This window comes from Hydra vulgaris, chromosome 04 (assembly GCF_038396675.1).
Source record: "Hydra vulgaris chromosome 04, alternate assembly HydraT2T_AEP".
Taxonomy (NCBI): Eukaryota; Metazoa; Cnidaria; class Hydrozoa; order Anthoathecata; family Hydridae; genus Hydra; species Hydra vulgaris.
This window is the reverse complement of record NC_088923.1, coordinates 50014229-50034847: the sequence shown is the minus strand read 5'-3', so window position 1 is coordinate 50034847 and position 20619 is coordinate 50014229. Positions and strand designations below refer to the sequence as shown.

At 30.3% G+C, this 20619-nt stretch overlaps 3 protein-coding genes across 3 annotated transcripts; 2 read left to right on the top strand and 1 right to left on the bottom strand.

Moving 5' to 3' along the window:
• Window positions 1-7401: 7401 nt before the first annotated feature.
• On the top strand, window positions 7402-8253 carry LOC136079491 (zinc finger MYM-type protein 1-like). The gene is made up of 2 exons (XM_065795229.1): window positions 7402-7457; window positions 7752-8253. Exons 1-2 carry the CDS (start codon window positions 7402-7404, stop codon window positions 8251-8253), a joined length of 558 nt encoding a protein of 185 aa, XP_065651301.1.
• Window positions 8254-13331: 5078 nt separating this feature from the next.
• On the bottom strand, window positions 13332-13784 carry LOC136079490 (uncharacterized). Its single transcript, XM_065795228.1, has one exon. It carries the CDS (start codon window positions 13782-13784, stop codon window positions 13332-13334), a length of 453 nt encoding a protein of 150 aa, XP_065651300.1.
• Window positions 13785-18689: 4905 nt separating this feature from the next.
• On the top strand, window positions 18690-19666 carry LOC136079489 (uncharacterized). Its single transcript, XM_065795227.1, has 2 exons — window positions 18690-18874; window positions 19156-19666. Exons 1-2 carry the CDS (start codon window positions 18690-18692, stop codon window positions 19664-19666), a joined length of 696 nt encoding a protein of 231 aa, XP_065651299.1.
• Window positions 19667-20619: the final 953 nt, after the last annotated feature.

The following is a 20619-nucleotide window of genomic DNA, read 5'->3' as shown; positions in this document are numbered from 1 at the left end:
CACACGCAGGACGCTTTTACTACCTGGCTCCATTTTATCTCTAATGGGCCAATTCTTATTTATATAGTGGTACTTCCTATCTCTGCTGTCCCACTCGAAGATAAAGCAGTACTTGGTGTACCCTGTCTGCATTCCCATGAGAATAGTGATCACTTTTAAATCACCACACATATTCCAATTGTAATCGTGATAGCAAATTTTTTCAAGAAGTAGCGAAATGGTTTCGTACGTCTCTTTTAGATGAGTAGAATAACCAACCGGATGCATACATGTTTCCACTGTGTAATAATACAGCCTTCAAACTTGCCTTGGAGGAATCAATAGATAGACGCCATGCTTCAGTCTTATGTTCTACACCGAGGCTTGACATAAGACCTTGGATGTCAGTGCAGTAGCACATATTGTCATTCATTGCAAAGTTCTGCACGAGTTTTTTGTGTCTATGTCGAAATTGTGAAGTTCTTGTACCTGGTGATAGCAAATTAAACTCTTTCAGACGTAAACCTTGCAGTTCAGCTTGACCTTTTGTTAGTGCTAGGTTCCGTACAAGGTCGCAAAGATCATCATTATTAATCAAATGAATTTCATCATCATCAGGATTGTAGTCAGAGTCTGCCATGTTGCTGGAAGACGAACTTTCTTCTTGTGTTGCATCATCGACTCTGTATTCTGTAGGTGATGTTGGTATTGGACAACTGACTGGATCATGTGGAATTGGTTTTGAAACCGAGGGAATATCTGGATACTTCACAGATGAACGAGTCTTGTATGAGAAACCTGTGACATTTGTCAAACAAATAACAGTCAGTGATGTGGTTGCTTGACTCGCGCCATATCATAGGAACTCCAAATGCCAGATGGTTGTTATTTTTAGCCTTCCTTATCCAACCCCGTAAGTTGCATGCACATGTCAAACAAATGAACTGTGGTGCCCATGACTTGCCGCTGTCAACCTTTGAATCAAAGTATAGTTCATAAGCTTTTCTCAGAAATGGTGTAAATGTCTTTCGGTGGCTTTTGTCTGTGAGATAGCCGCACACATAACAAAACAAGTCTGGTGAATTGATGCAGCCTCTAGACGCCATTGTTTTCACTAAAAAAAAATGGCAAATATATAGGAATAGTATAACTCATAATAAACACACAACTCATTAATAAACATACAGTTACAAATTAAGTACACTAAATTAAACAAGCAATTCGTTCATTTACATCAGTTTATAAACATCTAATACACAGTAAATCAGTCACTATCACTAGACACTTGTCATTCATATACTTATTACATTTCCTCACAAGGAAGAATTCAATTCACATAAAAAGGAAAATATCAAAAATCACTAAATTAGCATTCGATAAAAAAAATTAACTCAAGAGGGTTCATTTCCGTAAAATGATATTAGTCTTCTTAAAAGACAGGTGAAACATTTCCTTACTCGGTAGAAAACAAAACAAACTCGAAATAACTAATTTCGGTCTCGATTAAACCACTCAGAGGTTTTCACTTTTAATTACTATGTTTAAATCAAAGAATTTATTCATTACTCCTTATCTATAAACTAAAATAGCACACACGGGATCTTTTTTAAGAAGCACAATATTCGAACATAACTTCACTTGTTCACAACAAATAACGACTGCCCTGCACATCTTTTAGCGGACCTATTTCCAGAACAGAATATATCATTTTAAAATATCAAAAGATTATGTTTAGTGTTGCCATCTGTTATTAACTTAGTAAACTAAACTCTATTTTCTTATTCATTAGTAACAATAAAGGATTAAAAAATGTATGTTTATGTTAATATCTTAAAAACCTGACGTGATAGAGAAAAACGGTTTTCAGATTTGTTATCAGCATGAAAAACTGCTTTAGAAAATGTAATCATTAAACAAGATATTTTTGGGTTGTTATTCAGTGTTATCGCGCAGTAATTTGTAGTGAATATCTGGGGCAATTTAGTATATCTTGTTTGTTTTATCAGCGTAAACTAAAATAATAGGTTTGATTTTATATTATTAATGGTTCATTTGTGTTTCTTTTGGAAATCATTATTAATATTTCAAAAAGTAATTGTTTTAATTAAATGTAATAAATCGTTTTTAAAGGTTTCGAGGTTGGTGTATATACATAAACATATTCCAGCTAACAAGCTGACATTGATTCCTTATGTTTTTTGAAGATTTAGTTACATATACAAATTTATATGCATATATAAATTTGTATATATAATAAAATTTGGCTTAAGCAATCAGCTAATTTTCTTGTTCTTTATATTATAAAATATGCACTTTATTTAATAATTTATTATATTTTTGTATTAGTAAACTAAGGTATCAGCCTATGAAGGGTATCATTTGCTTTTTCTATGCATCAAATGACTTTGTACTGGAAAACAAATGTAATTGTTGATCCAATAAATGTTTGAGCTTTTTAAATATTGTTTCACTATGAATGTGGTTCAGAGTGACCGCCAGGTTTAAAGTCTCCTAACACCATTTTTTTTATTAAGAAATAAAACAGTAATATAATTAAGTAAGGGTATTGAGAACCTCCATATAAATGTTTCAAATATAAATTTTACTTATTTTGACTTTTAATTAGAAGGGAGATGCGGTACATCGGTTATTATTATTGAAGTTTATGTGGTTCACATAATATTAGGAAAAAGTAAAATTTATTTCATGTCTTTACCTAATTATACTCTATACTTGTGTATACTTATATTATAAATGCATTAAAAAGTGTTTGAACATATATTCTTCAACAGAAAACGTAGCAAAAAAGTTGAGCTAAAAAACAATTAATGGATTTAATGTGAACAAATATCTACACTGAGCTTTAGAATTACATTAATAGTATTAAATTTATATATACTTAATCTCACATGCTAAAAAAATGCTTAGGAAGCAACAGTTATTGACACTATTGTGTGTCAACAATATATTAACCTAAATTTTAGGCAAGTTAACTATTTTATAAATGTTAAAAATTCGACAACACTTGACTTCAATCGTTTAGCATAATCAGAATGGTTTTGTCGCCTCTTATACTTAAACCAAGTTTTTTTTATACGCATTATTAACAGACTCACCATCTTGTTCCGGATAAATTTTAAGTCCATTATCAGTATTGGTACTTTTTAAAAATGATACAATGGTTAATTGCAATATGAACTTTTTATGTTATATTTAAAAAAATATTTTTAAAATAATGATTATTTTGTTCCATTAAAGTAGCATAAGTCGTCTTTAGTTCTATAAAAGCAGATTCCATATCACCAATAATTTTTTTTCCAATGCGGTTTTAACTGCTTTAAACTTGCTTAAACATTAAATAACTTGAAAGAAATCATGTTATCCTTGATCAGCAATATAACGAGCAAGAACACCTTACTTATCTAAAAGTCGGTTGGCATTATTGTCATCAAACCCAATGCCATGGTAACCTCTAAAAAATATATAGTTTGAGTTTAACCATTGTTCAAAGCCAGGCCATAGTTTTGATAAAAGCTTTCGAAAAGTTGTAACTATTCCAACTAATATATGCAACTCAGGTATTGTAAACTAAATTTTATATAATTGTGTCCGGATCTTCTTCAAGATATAAAACTCTTGGATTAATTACATTTGTATTATCAGCCATATTTGATTTTTGCTTTCCAGTTTCTACGTGTGTACTGTATTGATAATCGAGAGTTCATTTCACAATCCAAAAGACTCTCTCCTTCACACTACAAACAACTATATTTTCCAGCATGAATTGTAATGCTAAACATTGAGTTTGCACACTTTAAATCGAATGCAACAGAACAAGAAATCTTTGTAAGATAAAGAGGATCAGCTGATTTCTTAAGATTCCCATTGAGTTCAGATATTCCTTCAACAGTTGCTAGTTGCTAGTTTTATCATGCGGTTTAAATAGTGACTTTTAAAAAACCTTTATTGTGAGTTCTAAAAAACGTTGATCAGAATCTGCAGCAACCCGTATATTTGTAGAAAGAGGGTTAATAGTTCTTTTAGTGATTATATTATGTATAAATTCCTAAATGTCCCTTAATACCATTAATACATACTATTAATTTATTTACTATATCACCAGCTTCAAAAAATTCTTCTTCACATAAAACAAATTAATTCATTTTAGCTTTCAAAGTTTCTAATTTTTTAAATATATTTCCTTCAATACTACTTTGAAACCCAAGATTCTTTCTAAGTATAGAACAATTTGTTTTGGTTTTACACTGGGATAGTTCTAAACATTTTACAAGCTCCATATTTGTTCCAATAGACAATTGATATAACCTTGCACAATTACTTTTTTGTCCATAGCGACAATACTCAATGGTTTCCCATGTAACAATTGTTAATTTTTCTCCACTAAACATATTTTTATTTTGCATTTTATTTTAGGATACTTAAAGCTACACGTTTTGCACTTGCTGAATTCAATGCATATGCTGCATTAACTAAATTTTTCACATCCCCAAAAAAGTGAATAATTCCTGGCTTAACTATTTAACAACATATAAAACACATCCTTTCATTTTTATCTTTACTTAAGTCAGAAGTAATAATTTTGTTATCTTTTGATATTTCTAAAATATCTGAAGTTTTCTGATAATTTGATGGTTTATCTAAACAAAAAAAGTATTTCTCAGTTCAGAATAATTTATTTTTATGGTTTAGAGCATAACATAATTTCAATAACCTTGTATAATTAAAAAAGACTACTTAAATTCATTATTCGTTTTATATAAAACTATACAAACTAGTAATATAAATAGTATAACACGTTATTTAGATAGCATTTTAAATGCCCAAATAAGCTGTCTAAATAACCTTTCTTTCAAATTTATGGAGGTTCATTGAGACACAGTTCTTTCTTTTTACAAAATTAATAAAAAAAGAAAACAAATTTAAGCAATTTAACATTTAGCACTAAGTATAATTTTTAATTCAGTTAAATAACTAACCTCAGATATTTCGTTTAGCCACTTATTAAAGTATTTTGTATCATTTTTTTTTAAACAATAAAGGTTTTATAATAATTGCTACAAATAACTTTAGGATAGTTAACGAAACTCTAAACATAGCGATCCCAAAAAGGTTTTTTTTTTCTTCAATAGCTTTGGTTATTTAATGAAGCTTTGATGACTTTTTATCCAAGTTGTTGAGCGCAAGAAAATGTTTAAAAACAAAAACCGCCGACAAAATAAAGTTATTTTGTTGAAAATGGCAGATAATTAAAATGACTTAAAAGTATTAATTTTATTTTCGATTTTTATACATTTTCCCACTAAACTGGAGGTTTTAAGTCAATCAATTATTTATTATTCTATATTTAACTAAGTATACATATAAAAAAATCTGATGTGGAGAGATTTCAAACCTGACGGTTACTGTGGTTCACAGTAATTTGAATTACTTAAATAGTTTTCCAAAAATTATTTATTTAAATAATTCAATTTGCCCATTAATTGATCATCCTATGACCCACTGTGTACTTAGCGCATTTTCCATCAACCCATGTGTAGTTATTGCAGATTCTGCGCGGAATGTATTTATAAAATTACCAGCAAAACTATTTTTGTTATATTTTTGGGCGTTTACAAATCATTTTATTAAATTTATTTTAGGCAACAACTCGGAATCTACGGCTGACACAAAAAAGTAGTACAACGAATCCAATTCTTATGTTTTAAATATTTAAAACAACCTAAAGAAACAAGTAAATTCAAAAGTAAAGATTTTAGGCAGGCGAGATTTTTATGTTTTTACCAGACTCTAAGCACCGCATTTTTTTGCAAGTGATAAATTCAAGACTATATAAGAAAAAGATTTCATTAACAAAGCAACATCAGAGTTTGCCATAAGAATATGCATCACACACTGTTTTTACAATTATGTCTAAACTTATATGTTTTAACAATTATGTCTAAGCTTATATGTTTTTACGATTATGTCTAAACACTGCTTTTACAATTATGTCTAAACTTCTTCTTTGTATGGATTCTTCTTTGTATGGATTTTGTAAAGACTGTAAACTTTGTGCTAAAGTAGTTATAAAATACAAATGACAAGTCAAATAAAGTCTGCACTGGATATACATGTGACCAGGCCCACTGAGAGGGGGGTACAGGCGGTGCACTGCTCCAGGGCCCATAGAACAATTGGGGCCCATTAATCAAAGCTTTTTTATTTAAATAATTACAATAATAATTACAAAAATTTATTAGTGACATACATAAAAAACATATTTTGCACATTTAGAAATAAATATTCATATACTTAAAATATCGGCATATTTTGGTCCAACTGAAAAATTCTAAAGAGAAACTAATAGACCTTGACAGCTAGAAACTTACTAGTCGCTGTCTGCAGTAATCTAGCTCAAATCTAGGTTGAAATGTCTCTATACTTTCCTCTATTTATTCCCGTTATTTTCCCATTATTAATTGTAACTTACAATTTCTAATTAGAATTTAGAATTCGGTTCTAATTCTGTTTAGAATTTAGAAATTTAGTTAGATTCTCTGTAGAATTTTTCAATCGGGTCTTTTCTCTATTTCAAATTTTCTTTTATGCAGACTTAATTGAAAGTCTATTCCTATTGTTCCTATAAGTTAAATGTGCAGCTAATAAATTTTACTCTTTTCTCCTTTTCAATTTAAAAGTAGATTCAAGGTTTTGCTAATAATTATTTTCTTCCACTATTGTGAAGTGTAACTGCTTTTTGATATTGCTAACGGTAACGATTTTTATTTATAATAACTAATCAAAACCTTGATTAAATTAGATAATAACTATAATTGACTTATTTTACTGTTAATAAATAACCTGTTAAGCCATATTATTAAGTCTTATAATTAATTGCATATTTTTAGAATACTCTGTTCTTTTTTATATTTGTATTTAATGGCATGACATTTTTACAATATTAATTTTAGAAAGTATCATTAACGATGCTGCCTCTTCACAAGTCAGGATGTCGAAAAAGGAAAGAAAGACAGAAACATGTTATGAATGAAAAAAAGGGTATGCGGACGCTTTTTGACGTTGGAGTCACTGCATCAAATCTCAATGATAATGAACAAGAGGACACTGTTTCTAAAGCAAATGATGTAGATAGAATAAGCGATGATTTAACTGACTGTTTTAATGGGGAAAAAATTAAAACGTTTGAAGATAATGAAGATGATTCAAATGGGATTGAGACTGTAAGCCTTTCTGCTTCTAATTGAGGTCGGGTCCTTCTTGATATTGGTAATCTTTTGAGTGAAATTCCCTCTCAATCTGAGATAGAAAAGTATGTCACAAATGACCATGTCGAATTTCCTAACATAATACCTAAAGATATTAACAATCGGGCTTTTCCTCAGACAATTTTAAATTTTAAGAATGTCAACGGTGAAGTTCATAAAAGAGACTGGCTGGTTTGGAGTCAACATAAACAGGCATTATTTTGCTTTCCATGTCGATTATTTTCTGGTAATATTTCCAAAAGCTCTGTTACTGAGAGAATTTAAGTTTATCGACAGTATTGGCTTCACCTGGTGGATATGCATCAACTGGTAAATGGCGAAAGTTGTGTAACAGGATTCCAGAGCATGAGAGGAGTAATGTCCACAGAGAATGTTACCTAGCTTGGCGAGAATTAGAAAGACGTTTTTATTTGGAAAGGGTATTGAAACTTACTTGGAAAGCTCGATTAAATTGTAATCAACGAAATGGTCCAATATTCTTAAAAGAATATTAGATGTTATCCTATTTTTGGGTGAACGTGGGTTGGCTTTTCGGGGATCCTCCCAGCGAATTGGAGATGTAGATAATGGCAACTTTTTGGGTCTTATAGAGTTACTTTCACATTGGGACCCTATACTTAGAGAGCATGCATTATCAGTGGGAGAATCTCAGCGAAAAGGCAAAAGACTTCAAGTTCATAATCTATCAGCTGATACTCTAAATGAATTCATTGCAGAATGCTCAGATTTCGAGCAACACCATATTTTACAAGAAAGAAGATCTGCTAAGTATTTTGCAATAATGGTCGATGCAACAACAGATTCGTCACATACAGAGCAAACAACATTCATATTACGATATATAATATTAAAAGATTCACAATATGAAATTGTTGAACGATTTCTAACATATGTAGATTTCAACAATAAAACTGGAGATGAAATATCTCAAATGGTAGTGGAAACATTTCAACATAACTCCATTCCGCTCTCAGATTGCATGGCATAAGCATATGACAATGGATTAAATATGGCTGGAAAATACAATGGTGTGCACGTGTGGTGTGCAAATACTTCAGTTATGTTCATTAGCACTATTTTCCCCTTGAGGATGTCACACACTTAATCTTGTGGGAAATGGTGCGGCAGAATGTATTTCTGAAGCTGAAACATTTTTTGGAACGATTCAAACAGTATATAATTTGTTCAGCTCAAGTCCAAAACGATAGAAGATAATATCAAAACACATCAATTGCGCACTAAAAGGAAAGTCACATACAAGGTGATCAGATCGTGTTGAAAGTGTCAAACCTTTTGCAGCACAACTTTGTGGGATTTAATTGTCATTGGAAGAGCTTTTAGAATTAAATTTGACTTCTAAAACAAGAACTGAAGTAGAAATTGTCTTATATTATATTAATTCATTTTCCTGCATAATAATGTATCAATATGGTACAAAATTCTTGTTCCGATCGATTTTTGCAACAAAGTTATTCAAGCAAGAAATGCAACTTTAGATGTGGAAGTGGGCAACATAAACCACTTACTGAGACAACTTCTTGAGCTTCGGAATAAATGGAAAGATATCTGGTCAGAATCAAAAAATGTTGCAATGAATTTGGATATAGAAGTCAAACTATCAAGAGGACGTGGTGGTGCAAATCGCAAAAGAGACAGAGTTTTCAGCGAGCCAAAGGATCAAGGGTCTACAGATTTAAATGAAAACGAGACCATGGAGGAATCATGCTTTAGAAGATTTGGTTCTATGTGATATTCGATAGTGTTAATGGTGGCCTTACTGTAAGATTCAAAGCAGCACAGAGCATTTCAGATAAGTTTAGCTTAATGTGGAATTATCTCAATATTGATTTAGATACATTGGAAATGAAAGCAAAATTATTTAGTGAAGAGTATTCAGCAGATGTTAGCGAAGATATTGTAATGGAAATAAAATAGTTAAAATCTATACATTATGTAAAGTTTGAATTGAATCAATTAAGCCCCTTTGAACTCCTAAATTCGATTAGTCAAACTAATTTACATGGCCTATTTCTAAATATTTGTGTATGCTTGAGAATATTCTTACCATTTCCTGCTACAGTTGCATCCGCCGAACGCTCATTCAGCAAACTAAAACTGATTAAAAACTTTTTAAGAACTACAATGCTAAAACGACGGTTAGTGGATTTGGCGATGTTGAGTCTCGAATCTTCCATATCTAGGTCAATTGATTTTGACAAAGTTATTCGAAATTTCGCTTCAAAAAAAGCAAGAAAAGCATCTTTGGTTTGTAAATGAACTATTCTTGGAATAAACTACTTGTTAAAATTTTGTTTTTATTAGTACTTGTATATTTGTTGAGATTGATTATTGTATTATTAAACATGTTTGAAACGTAAAAAATAGTCTATATTTTTATTTCAGAAATATCTTTTAATCCAATAATAAAAGAAAAACTAATTACATAAAAAAACAAAACAATAATTCAAAACGGGTAATAATTATTCTTTAAATTAATATTCTTTAAATAAAACTGTAATGCAAGATTGCATCCTCATTGTGAACAATTGCCGATTTCAAAAACCAATGCGGAATTAAACCACAATTGATTCAGCAAAAGCATACAGTAATAGTTTAAAATATTAGAATCATGGGTAACGGGCCCAAAAATATCTCTATCACCGTCTAAAATTATGTCTCTCGGCAGGCCTGCCTGTGATCACAAAATGTTCCCAAAAGTTTTTGTTACAATAAGGCCAACTCCAGGTGGAAAAAAAATCTCAAACCAAACATTGCTAAAAAACATAAAAGTACTAGGTTTAAGAACGCAGACTTTCCGAGAAAAAATAACATAGAAAAACTTGATGGTTGTGTAAAGTATCATTAGCATAATTTGACAAAAATATCTAAGTCGCAATTTCGAAGAAATTACAGTTATGGTGTAGACCGCATTATGCGATTTTACGATGTCAAAATCATTTATTATTTCAAAATAAATATTGAACACTTTCGAATAATTAGTATATGGAAGTGTATGATTAAAACAAACTAAAAAAATTAAACATTTGGTTTTGCAGCTTTGAAGATAAAAAAAAATGTGTGACTATATTTGTTGTAAGAATAGGATGTAATACTTACTGTTTGTCTCCGCTATCGAACTTTACTTTGGTAACACCGTATGCAACATATGGAAAAAAGCCACTCATAAACACAAAGTCCAAGAAATGTTCACAATTTCCAATTTTAAGTTTACTTCTTTTGTACTTAACTTTTTATGGTAGAACTAGTCCCTCAATGAAAGTTTTCCGTTTTCTGGCCTAATTTACTTTGTATCTAGAGCAATTGAAAGCACAAAAACTAATAGAAAAAGTATAATGGTCTATAAAGTGATAAAATAACAGTTTAACTCTTGAATCGCATTTTTTGTTATATATCATATATTTTGTTTATATAGCTGATATAAACGAAAATTCAAACTATTTCAATCAGAACTACTTTCTCTTTTTTTCACAACAGCATTTTGCAATATCAATATAAATTTCTCTGACTATGTTGGAGCTCCCTTTTCTGTAAATCTTTTATGATAGCACTTTATTATTGTTTTTGATTTTGCTATAGTTATATCTTAAGACCGTTTTTCACAAGCGAAATATTCAGGCGTAGCGAATTTGAATTATGATTTAAGCTCAGTAATATTATCGAAATACAATGTTAAAATAAGTACTAATAAAACTGTATGAGTTATTTATGTTTAATTGAAATGTTGGGTACCCACTGTTGAATCAAAAATTTCTCAAAACTAGTTTCTCGAAATAGGAATTCAATGCTACTTCTACTTGATAAAATTAGCCATTAAACCATTTCATATTTGGGACATTAAGGTTTTTTCATGCCGAATTTGCCGATATAAGCTTTAGTATTTTAAAATGCATTGCCCTAATCTATAATATCTACCATATAATATGGCCTGTATATACATCCAACTAAATATTTGGATCTGCATATTTTATTATCTACTAGCAGTTATTATTATCTAAACTCGTTCAATCTTACGGTAAGTAAAACAAACATCTTTAAATAAATAAAAATTTATTTAATTGTCTATATATAACGCTACGCCACCACTCTTCTTTCATTGCCTCTATCTTTTTAATACAAATTATAACCAGTTACGTTGGTTCTTGAAAATTCATTAAACGAAGTCTCGGTAAGTATGTTGGTTTTATTTATGGAGCTTTAATTAGCTATTTGAATTGAGGAAAATTAAATGAACCTTTTGAAAATTTACTTAACTTGATTAATGATTGTTTTTTTATATTTAAAGTGACACAAGTGGATAATGTTTCATCATTACTGTGCAAGGGCTACTCCGCGGAGGGAAGGTGACTTTTTTTTTTTTTAATTTATTTAGGTGCACTTTATCACATAAAACCGCGGATGAGTATTTAATCGGAAGTTCATGCCTCTAATAAAAGTATTTATAAATGTGAGTATTATCATTTTTATCTAAAATGAACACAGTTGGCGTCACTAACATTTTTTTCTATTATTTGCTCTAAACTATGAAAATGTTGTTTGAGGTAGTAACAAACCCCTTTATCATCAGCAGAAGTATGTTGTTCAATTCACCAATTTGAAGACCGATTTACTCAACCCAAGTCTTTTTTGAAACGGAAAGAATTTATTTAATATTCTTTGTTTTCATTGTGAATTAAAAATTGTAGTTAAGTTAATAATAGGCTATTTACTGGAGCATTCAAAAGGAACCATCTTTTTATTATTTAAAAAATACCCCTTTCAATTTAAGGCCCCTCTTTTAACAATATTATCAAAAAGTCCCCAACCCCGTTGGATAAACCACCCCCTCTCTTCCTTCGTGTATATGGCACTTCAGAGTAACTAACGTAATCTTATCTATTCATTAAACTTAACGAATGGTTAGTCAGAAGTTTCGTTTTATCTTTATTAATAAAAAAATAATTTTAAATATATTTTTTTTTAAATAAATGTTTAATTCTAGTTTTTGTTTTGTTTTAATTTATTTGAGTAAGGTTTTTAACAATCTTTCACTTTAAAAAGATGCCTTGAAATTTCCGACAAATACTCCGTTAAGCTTAACGGAGATATGTGAAAACGACCCCTAATGTTTAAAAAAAGAACTAAACAAAAAAAGTAAATTTCAAAAAACTGCAATAAATGAAGGAGATTATCCGAAAGGTAGGGATAAGATTGAAAATGTAGGGGGGGAGTTGACCACTTTTGGGATGTGCAACCAACCCCGCTAAACTCCTCTAAAACCTACCTTACTGGAAAGTTCTGTTAAAAACTTTAGTGGTATTCCACCTCTGAAGTTTTTAAATCTTTAAAAATTAAATAAAACACTTTAAAAAAATTTATTGTCAGATTTGTTACTAGGATTGAAGAATAAAAAGATTATATCCAAGCCTAGTAAGAGGCTAGTAAAAGACAAACAAATGTCTGCACGACAAATTGGACATCTTTTGTCGTTGTCAAGCGACAATATTTCTTTACACCGGTGACAAAGACTAAGATGCCTACAAGGCAAAATATGAACTTTAAGGCGATTTACATAACAAATTTTACATTTACTTTCCTCACTTGGATCTATAGGATCAATATTGGAAATTGTCTGTAAAGTGTTGATGTCAATAAGTTCTGTTTCATGCTGTTCTTGAACTTCTTCATCTAACGGCATTTTTAAGTCTGAAAAAAGATGCTTACATGAATCTAAAAATTTGGTAGGGGTCCATTCGCCTGAATTAAGACAACATTCATAAAGATTCAGTTTTTCAGCAGGTTTTTGTCTATCTCTTCTTGGTGCTGGTCTTGGGTTTTCTCCATTTTCAATATGTCTGACGTCAATCTCAGTAGGCAAAATAATATGATGAACTAATTCATCAAGAAATCTCCAAAAACCAGCATGTGAAGTCATGTTTCGACGCATTTTTGAATGAAGTGACTCAGAAACATTATTGGTACGATGTTTTAGTCCTAAAACTGAAAAATAGTTAGGAGTTTTAGAAGCCATCCAAAATTGATCAAAGTATAGTTCGAACCATTTTTTCTTTAACATTTGCACGGGGAAATTGAGCGGTTACAAGTTTCAGTTTTGTCAACTCCCCTTGAACTAAGTAGCATACACAAAGCAATATATTTTTTTCCCCATTTTCTTATAACATTGTCATGAACATACTGTGTTTGTAACCCTACGGCTTTTTTTTTTTTTAACAATGATTGACCAAAATGAAAACGGCATCCTGTAATTCTAATGTTTGGAAAACTAAATTTTAAAGCACATAATATAGCTGCTTCATAGTCCGCCATAGAAACATTTGGTGAAAAATCATTTTCCAGTTCTTTGATCTTTTCCAATGCTGCTTTGTACAGCCCTTGTTTCTTTCCGGACATCAAAATGTGAACGATAGGCAAAATAATTCCTTGAACTTCAGTTAAAATGTTATAAAGTTGACCACCAGAAAAGTTTGTTGGAACAACTTTAAAAGTAGCATTTGCAAACATAATGGTAGCTTCTAGATAAAAAAATTAAACAAAAATTATTAAAGTGAAAAATAAACCGATAAAACAAGATGATAGCAATACATATGATACTTTGAAACATATACCGTTTGGTAGATAACAGTTTATTATTTTAATATACACGTAGCAAGGAGAGCGCAAAAGAGGAAGATAATTAGAAGTTTTCCACAGAAAACCACTCAACAAATTTCACATAAGTTCTAAGTACATTTTTACTTATTTAAAAATATATCTTTATCAATTTTATTTTTTGTAGATTTATATGCATTTAACGAATAATAACTCATAATTTTTTTCTTTACAAGTTTAGCAACCTACTAAATTTTAGAAAATATGGCATTTTTATATATAGTAAAACATTGTTATATTATATAAAAAATAATATAATAAAGGCTTGATATTAGGACAATATGATGTCGCTCTAGGCATTAAGATTTTTATTATGAGTACGTTGTAGACGCAATTAAACGGCAAAATTAACATAAGTTAAGAATAAAAAGTTCAAATAACTTTTAAATATTTAATTGATATATTATTTAAATAGTTATATTAATACTTTCCATGAATATTCATTGAATAGTTCTTAGATCGATACTTTCCATGAATATTCATTGGATAGTTCAGGCTTGGTCGGGAAGCGGGAGCGATCGGAGCGATCGTTGACCACGGAAATCATATTTAGTTGCGAAAAACTGACCAGATTTTTTAGTCGTTTTGAGAACATTTCATTTTATGTATGTTTCCATGTTTGTCCGCAAAATAGTTATAAGTTTAAAACGTAAACTTAAATGTTCTCAAAACATCTTGGTGCGGAAAAATAAAGAGAATATTCGAGAACATTAAAAAGACCAACAAAATAATTCTATTGGTTTAAAAAATACGCTGACTAAGCGAGTTTAAAATATTTGTTTTATTCGAGGTTTTTTAAGTTTTGATATTTCTTACATAAATTGTTTGAAGAATATATGTTTGGAAACTTGATTCTATGATAAAGAAAAAAATTCTGCCACATTTCAAGAGGCGTGAGTGCATTGGTGTTCTGAGTATTTATTACTAGTTTTGCAGCTTTCCATTCAGGAAGAACCATTTTAAAATCTATTCCTGCAGCCTCTAGAGGGTAAAAGAGTTCCTTTTGTAATAAATACAAATGGAGATGCTGGCATCACCATTTATGCTGTCTGCTGTCCATAACTGGATCTAACCAATCCATTGATTCAAATATGGGATTTAACAGCGAACTAAATCTATCGTTTATCAATGGCAGAATGATGTCGATTGCTGATTTTCTTAAATTAATAGCAGAACTAAGACAATCCAAGTTAAGATTAGCCATGTTGCAGAGCTCAATCTCAACGAACTCTTTATTCGATTTTTTCAACTCGTGGCCTTCTTTTAAATACGAAGAAACAAGATTAGTTGTACCATCTTTTTCATTGATTCTAAATTTTAGTAAATATGAACCAATAATATCGTCGATACCTTCATTGCTTAATTCGTCTAAGCTAGCCTTATTTACATCCACTGCTGGTTTTAACTCATTCACCATTAACATTTGCTTTTCGAAAATCAACGATAATGGAGATAATTTTTCTAAAATATCCAAATAACTACAAACTATACATAATAGTCTGTATTCATGCAACCGTTTGGATATCCCAGATATTTTAGCACGCATATCTGCTTTAGTGTCGCGATCCGCAAGAGCGTTTTCAAAAACCCACAATAAGCGAAGGCCAGTTATGTAGCAGTCTTGTAAAGCAGCGTCTCCTGTGACTTATAAAGCGCGTTCCCGATATTTTAGGCAAGGTGTAGTATGTAATATTCAAAGCCTCGGCAGCTTTTTTAACCGCGCTTTTTAATTTGCCAGAATTGCGAAATAAACTAAAAATGGAAATATACAGGCGTTCACACTCTTTAAACTGCGATATAACTTTTACAGCCCTTTTTATAGCTAATTCTAAACGATGGTTTACGCATTTAATTTTAATCAACCACACTCTATCATTTTTTAACTGCGTTAACACTCCATTATAAATTCCAAAAAAGACGCTTGCTCCGTCGGCCGTCGCGCTAATAAATTTAGATTTGTAAGCTGCCGCAGTTAAAGGAATATTACCTGATTCATTAAAAATGCTATCAATAGCCTTTTTAATTGCATTAGCCCCCATACCACCCAAATTGTTCATATCAAGTAAAGATACTACAAAGTAAGCAGGGGTCCCCTCGCGTTTAACGCACACTAGAATCAACTCTTTCTCGTCCTTCGTTTTTCTAGCCTGTGAGGCATCAGAGAGAATGGAGAAAAACCTTTTATCGTTGATAATTTTAGCAACTTTTTCTTTTACGGCACTGGCAATGCAGGAGATATATTCACGTGCTAAAAAAATAAATTGAAACAATTTAAAATCAATTAGACAACAAAAAATTATAAATTTTATAAAAAATCAATAACCTGCTTTATTGTTGCATTTTCCTTCTAAAAGAAGTAAACCATTAATTTTTTGACATTTTATCAGCGTCTCGAAATGGCTATGTGGCATGCTCGGTTTTAGAGCCATTTCATATGCATTTTTTAACATCTTTAATAACGCATCGCGGCTGTCATGTGGTACCGAGTTTTCTATATCGAAGTTGGTTACTCGACTACTTCCAGTATCTTCTGAGTACCCATTTTCAATTTGTACCGCCAACCTATGACTTTTCCCATTTAGATTGCGATCAACCTTTATTATTATCAAAAATATATTCATGAATAAAATTAAATAATTCAATAAAAAGTTGGTTACATAAATTCACGGCACATTTTATAATGCTTTATAAAAATAATACTTTTAATGAAACAGTAAAAATAATTATAAGTAAAAATTATGTTTAAGTTATTTCCTGGACAGACAAATTAAAATAAAATAAATAATTTTAATCTTACCTTATGTTTTGTCACCAAACAAGTTCCCTCAATAAACAAATAATTCAACGCTCCTTTAAATAAATGATCTTTTAATATAGCTGTTTTGTGCCTACACAAATTTTACACCATATTTTAACAATTAAGCCATTTTCTTCCGTGTACCCAATAACTGATTCTTTCCCCCAAGAAAGAAAGGTTGTTAAGTTCTTAGATATTGGTTTACTAACTCCAACTATTTTAGCTTCAGTTGCCATACTTGCAAACTCGTTATACTTAAAGTTCCATTTTTATGTTTTAAATACTAACTAAAATTAAAAAGCCCACACACTAAACGTCATCAGCGGTATTGTGAAGCAGTTCCGCTTCCTCTTCATAAAGTATTTTTAACCTTTTTAGTTGATTTCTATCTTATTTTAATTACTACAGAAACTCAATGATTTAATTATTTCATTTGTCCACCTTTCTAAGAAGTTTCAAGTATGTTAGGCTTTTCAAATAAAGCGAAGCATAAAATAGTTATTAAAAAAATTAACTTTTTTAGTTTTAAAATTATTTAGTTTAAATAAAACTGAAACTAGCTTAGTTCTATTAGAATCTTGTTGGATTTTGGGGAGCCTGGGCCTTTTTATGTTATGCTACAACGTAAAAATGACTTAAAAGAAGGTCAACTTGACTATTTCGGGGCCTCTAACATTATAGCCCCCTCCTTAATCCACCACTGGAATTAGAACACAAGTATATAAATTATATCACACTCTTTGATAAATAAAAGAACATTTGTTTTCTTTATTAAGCAATCGTAAAATGTTACTTTATATTTAAAATATCGCTTAGTTTTATAAAAAAAATTATATAAGAACGATGTTTCGAAACTATTTGTTCTAAACGCAATTTATTTTGCTTTAAGTTTTTTCGCGTTAAAGTTTTTTTTTGTATTTATAATTGTCTCTCATCGGTCCAGATAATCTTTTTTGCGCTATTTTTTTTTTTTTTTTTTGAAATGTTTTCAAAACGACTAAAAAATCTGGCCAGTTTTTTGCAACTAAATATTATTTCCGTGGTCAACGATCGTTTCGATCGCTCCCGCTCACCGACCAAGCCTGATAGTTCTTAGATTGATACTTGCCATGGGAAAAGCTCTTTTCATTTAAAATTTAAAATAAATATAAATTTATTTATTTTTTAACATATTTACCTTTTAAAAGATTGAGTAAAATAGGCGAAGCAAAAACAACGCAAATCTGGTCTTCAAAACGAATTTCACCTCTGTAAAAATCTTGAAATGGGTTTGGTTCTAATAGCATCACTACCCTCTAAAAAATGAAGCGTTGGTTTGATGTTGATCAACGTTGATTTTGCGTTGACATTAGCGATCAACGGCGATCAACCATAAATGGATGTTGTAGCAACAGCAATGATATCAACAGCAAATCAACGTTTATTTACAAACACTGAGCGTTCGTTGATTTACTGTTGACAAAAAACAAATTTATTGAGCCGTTTACTAACAGTAATTTGCTGAGCATTTTCTGCTGGGATTTTTTTTGTTATTTTTGGTGGTTATAAAATGTTTGTTCAAATTTTAATTGTATTACGGTATGAAACGAATATAAACTTTATTAAAAAACATACATTTTATTAAGTAATTATTTTTTCAGTTCTTGAATAAAGATTATCCTAATGAAATTAGGGTAGTTCTTTAACTATTTGAAGATAATAGAACATCTTAATATAAATATTTTAACAATTTAACATGAAAAAGTCACAACTTAGCAGCAATTGGCCCTATTAATGCTTATTATAATAACATTACTATTATCATAGCAAATTATTAATGGCTGCAAGTATTTGCCTGATAAATTCTGACTGCAAACTTAAATCATATAGTACAAAATGCAATTTAAATTGATTTTTTCTGTATAAGAATAGTAATGCCTTTAATTTTTTTTCTTTTGTGATGTAATAAAATAAAGATAATAATGCCTAAATATGACAGAAGCCTATATATGAGAGAATTTATGAAAGAAAAACGAAATACTGAAAAAAGAATAAAATATCTTCTTGAAGAGTGCAACATTGTTGGTAGAGGGAATTGCGTTCATCTAGATTTAGACATTCAAAAGATTTTTGAAGTTTCTGAAGATGTGCGCAGTGATATATTGATGTTTTCAATCACTTCGCCACAAAATAAATTTTGTTTAAGTAAAGTTGAATCTAATTATTGTGATGTTGACGACATTTAAAAATAGTTTATACAGTAGTATTGATACTCTAACTTCAACAAAAGATTTTTTATATGAGTGGTCATTAAAATACTGTATAAAAGATGATGCTTTAAATGCACTTTTATTTCACTTAAATAAATTTACTCCATCTATACCGAAATGCTCCATCTATACCGAAATTACAAAAATCTCTTCAAAAAGTTAATGTTTTATATGTCAGTGGAGGCGATTATATATATCTTGGAGTTAAAAGTGCAATTGATTATTACATATCAACAGTTGGAAATAAGAAAAAACTTGATCTAATTGTAAGTATTGATGGTGCACCTATGTACAATAGTAAAAAGACTTCTATTTGGCCTATACTAGTTACAATTAACAGAAAAGGATCCTATGCTGTTGCAATTTGGCATGGTCAGGGAAAACCAAACAATTTGGATGAGTACTTTAAAGATTTTATTCTTGAAATAAAAAAATTGCAAACTAATGGGTATAAACAGCTTCTGGTGACTATTAAAGCTTTTGTTTGTGATGCGCCTGCAAGAGCATATGTTAAATGCATTATAGGGCATAGTGGCTATCATAGCTGTGAAAGATGTATGGCAGTTGGCACACAAAAACATGGCGTAAGATTATTGGAAACGACTACAGTACTTTGTACTGACATGGCTTTTAAAAATAATTTTTATAAAGAAGGTCACCAACTTGAGAGTCTTTCTCCACTTGTTTAGTTAAATTTCCCAATGGTAACTGGATTCCCATTAGACTACATGCACCTTATATGTCTTGGAGTAGTTAAAAAACTTCTAATAAACTGGTGTAAAGGTCCCCGATGTATTAGAATAAGTCAATCTGTTAAAGAAAGTATTTCAATGAACTCATAAATTTACGAAGTTATACACCATCCAATTATCAACGTAGACCACGCTCTTTAAATGAACTTGAGAAGTGGAAAGCAACAGAGTTTCGATTATTCTGCTTTATGCTGGACCTGTTGTTTTAAAAAGGAAAAATAAATAAAACTATGACTTATTTGTTTCTTTTTCAATTGCTATGCACATACTGCTTTCTAATAAAATAGCCAAAAATGAATTGTTAGTGGCATTTGCTAAACAGCTGCTTATATGGTTTGTCAGAGAAGTAAAAATTTTTATATCTTAGCATGATTCATTTAGCTGATGATTGTGTTAACTTTTAGGTAGAGTCTTGATCATCTATCAGCTTTTCCTTTTGAAAACTTTTTGGGTTGAATTAAAAAAATGGTGCGAAAATCACATCAGACTGTTGCCCAAATAGTGAATCAATTAGATGAGAGAAAAAAGTTGGATATTTTTCTTTGAGAAAGGAATGGTAAAGAAATTTCTGCCCAAGTGGTAAATAAAAAGATCACATCAAATCTATGAGACAGAGTTTATTTTATTCAAGGCAAAGGGTTTATTTTAGTAGAAGAGGTTTTGGTAGATCTTGTAAAATGCAAGGCTCTAAATCCTCATTCAGTTCGAAAGTTTTTTCCTGATTGTTTTGAAACATCTTACTTAGACGTTTGTTATGTAAATTCATTAGACAACCTAAAAACAATTTTTCCAAAAAAAAAAGAACTTTTGAAGAAAGGCTTGATGATACCTGTTTAAAAAGGTGGTTATGCTTTTTTTTTGCTTAGACATTGTGATATTGCTTATGATCA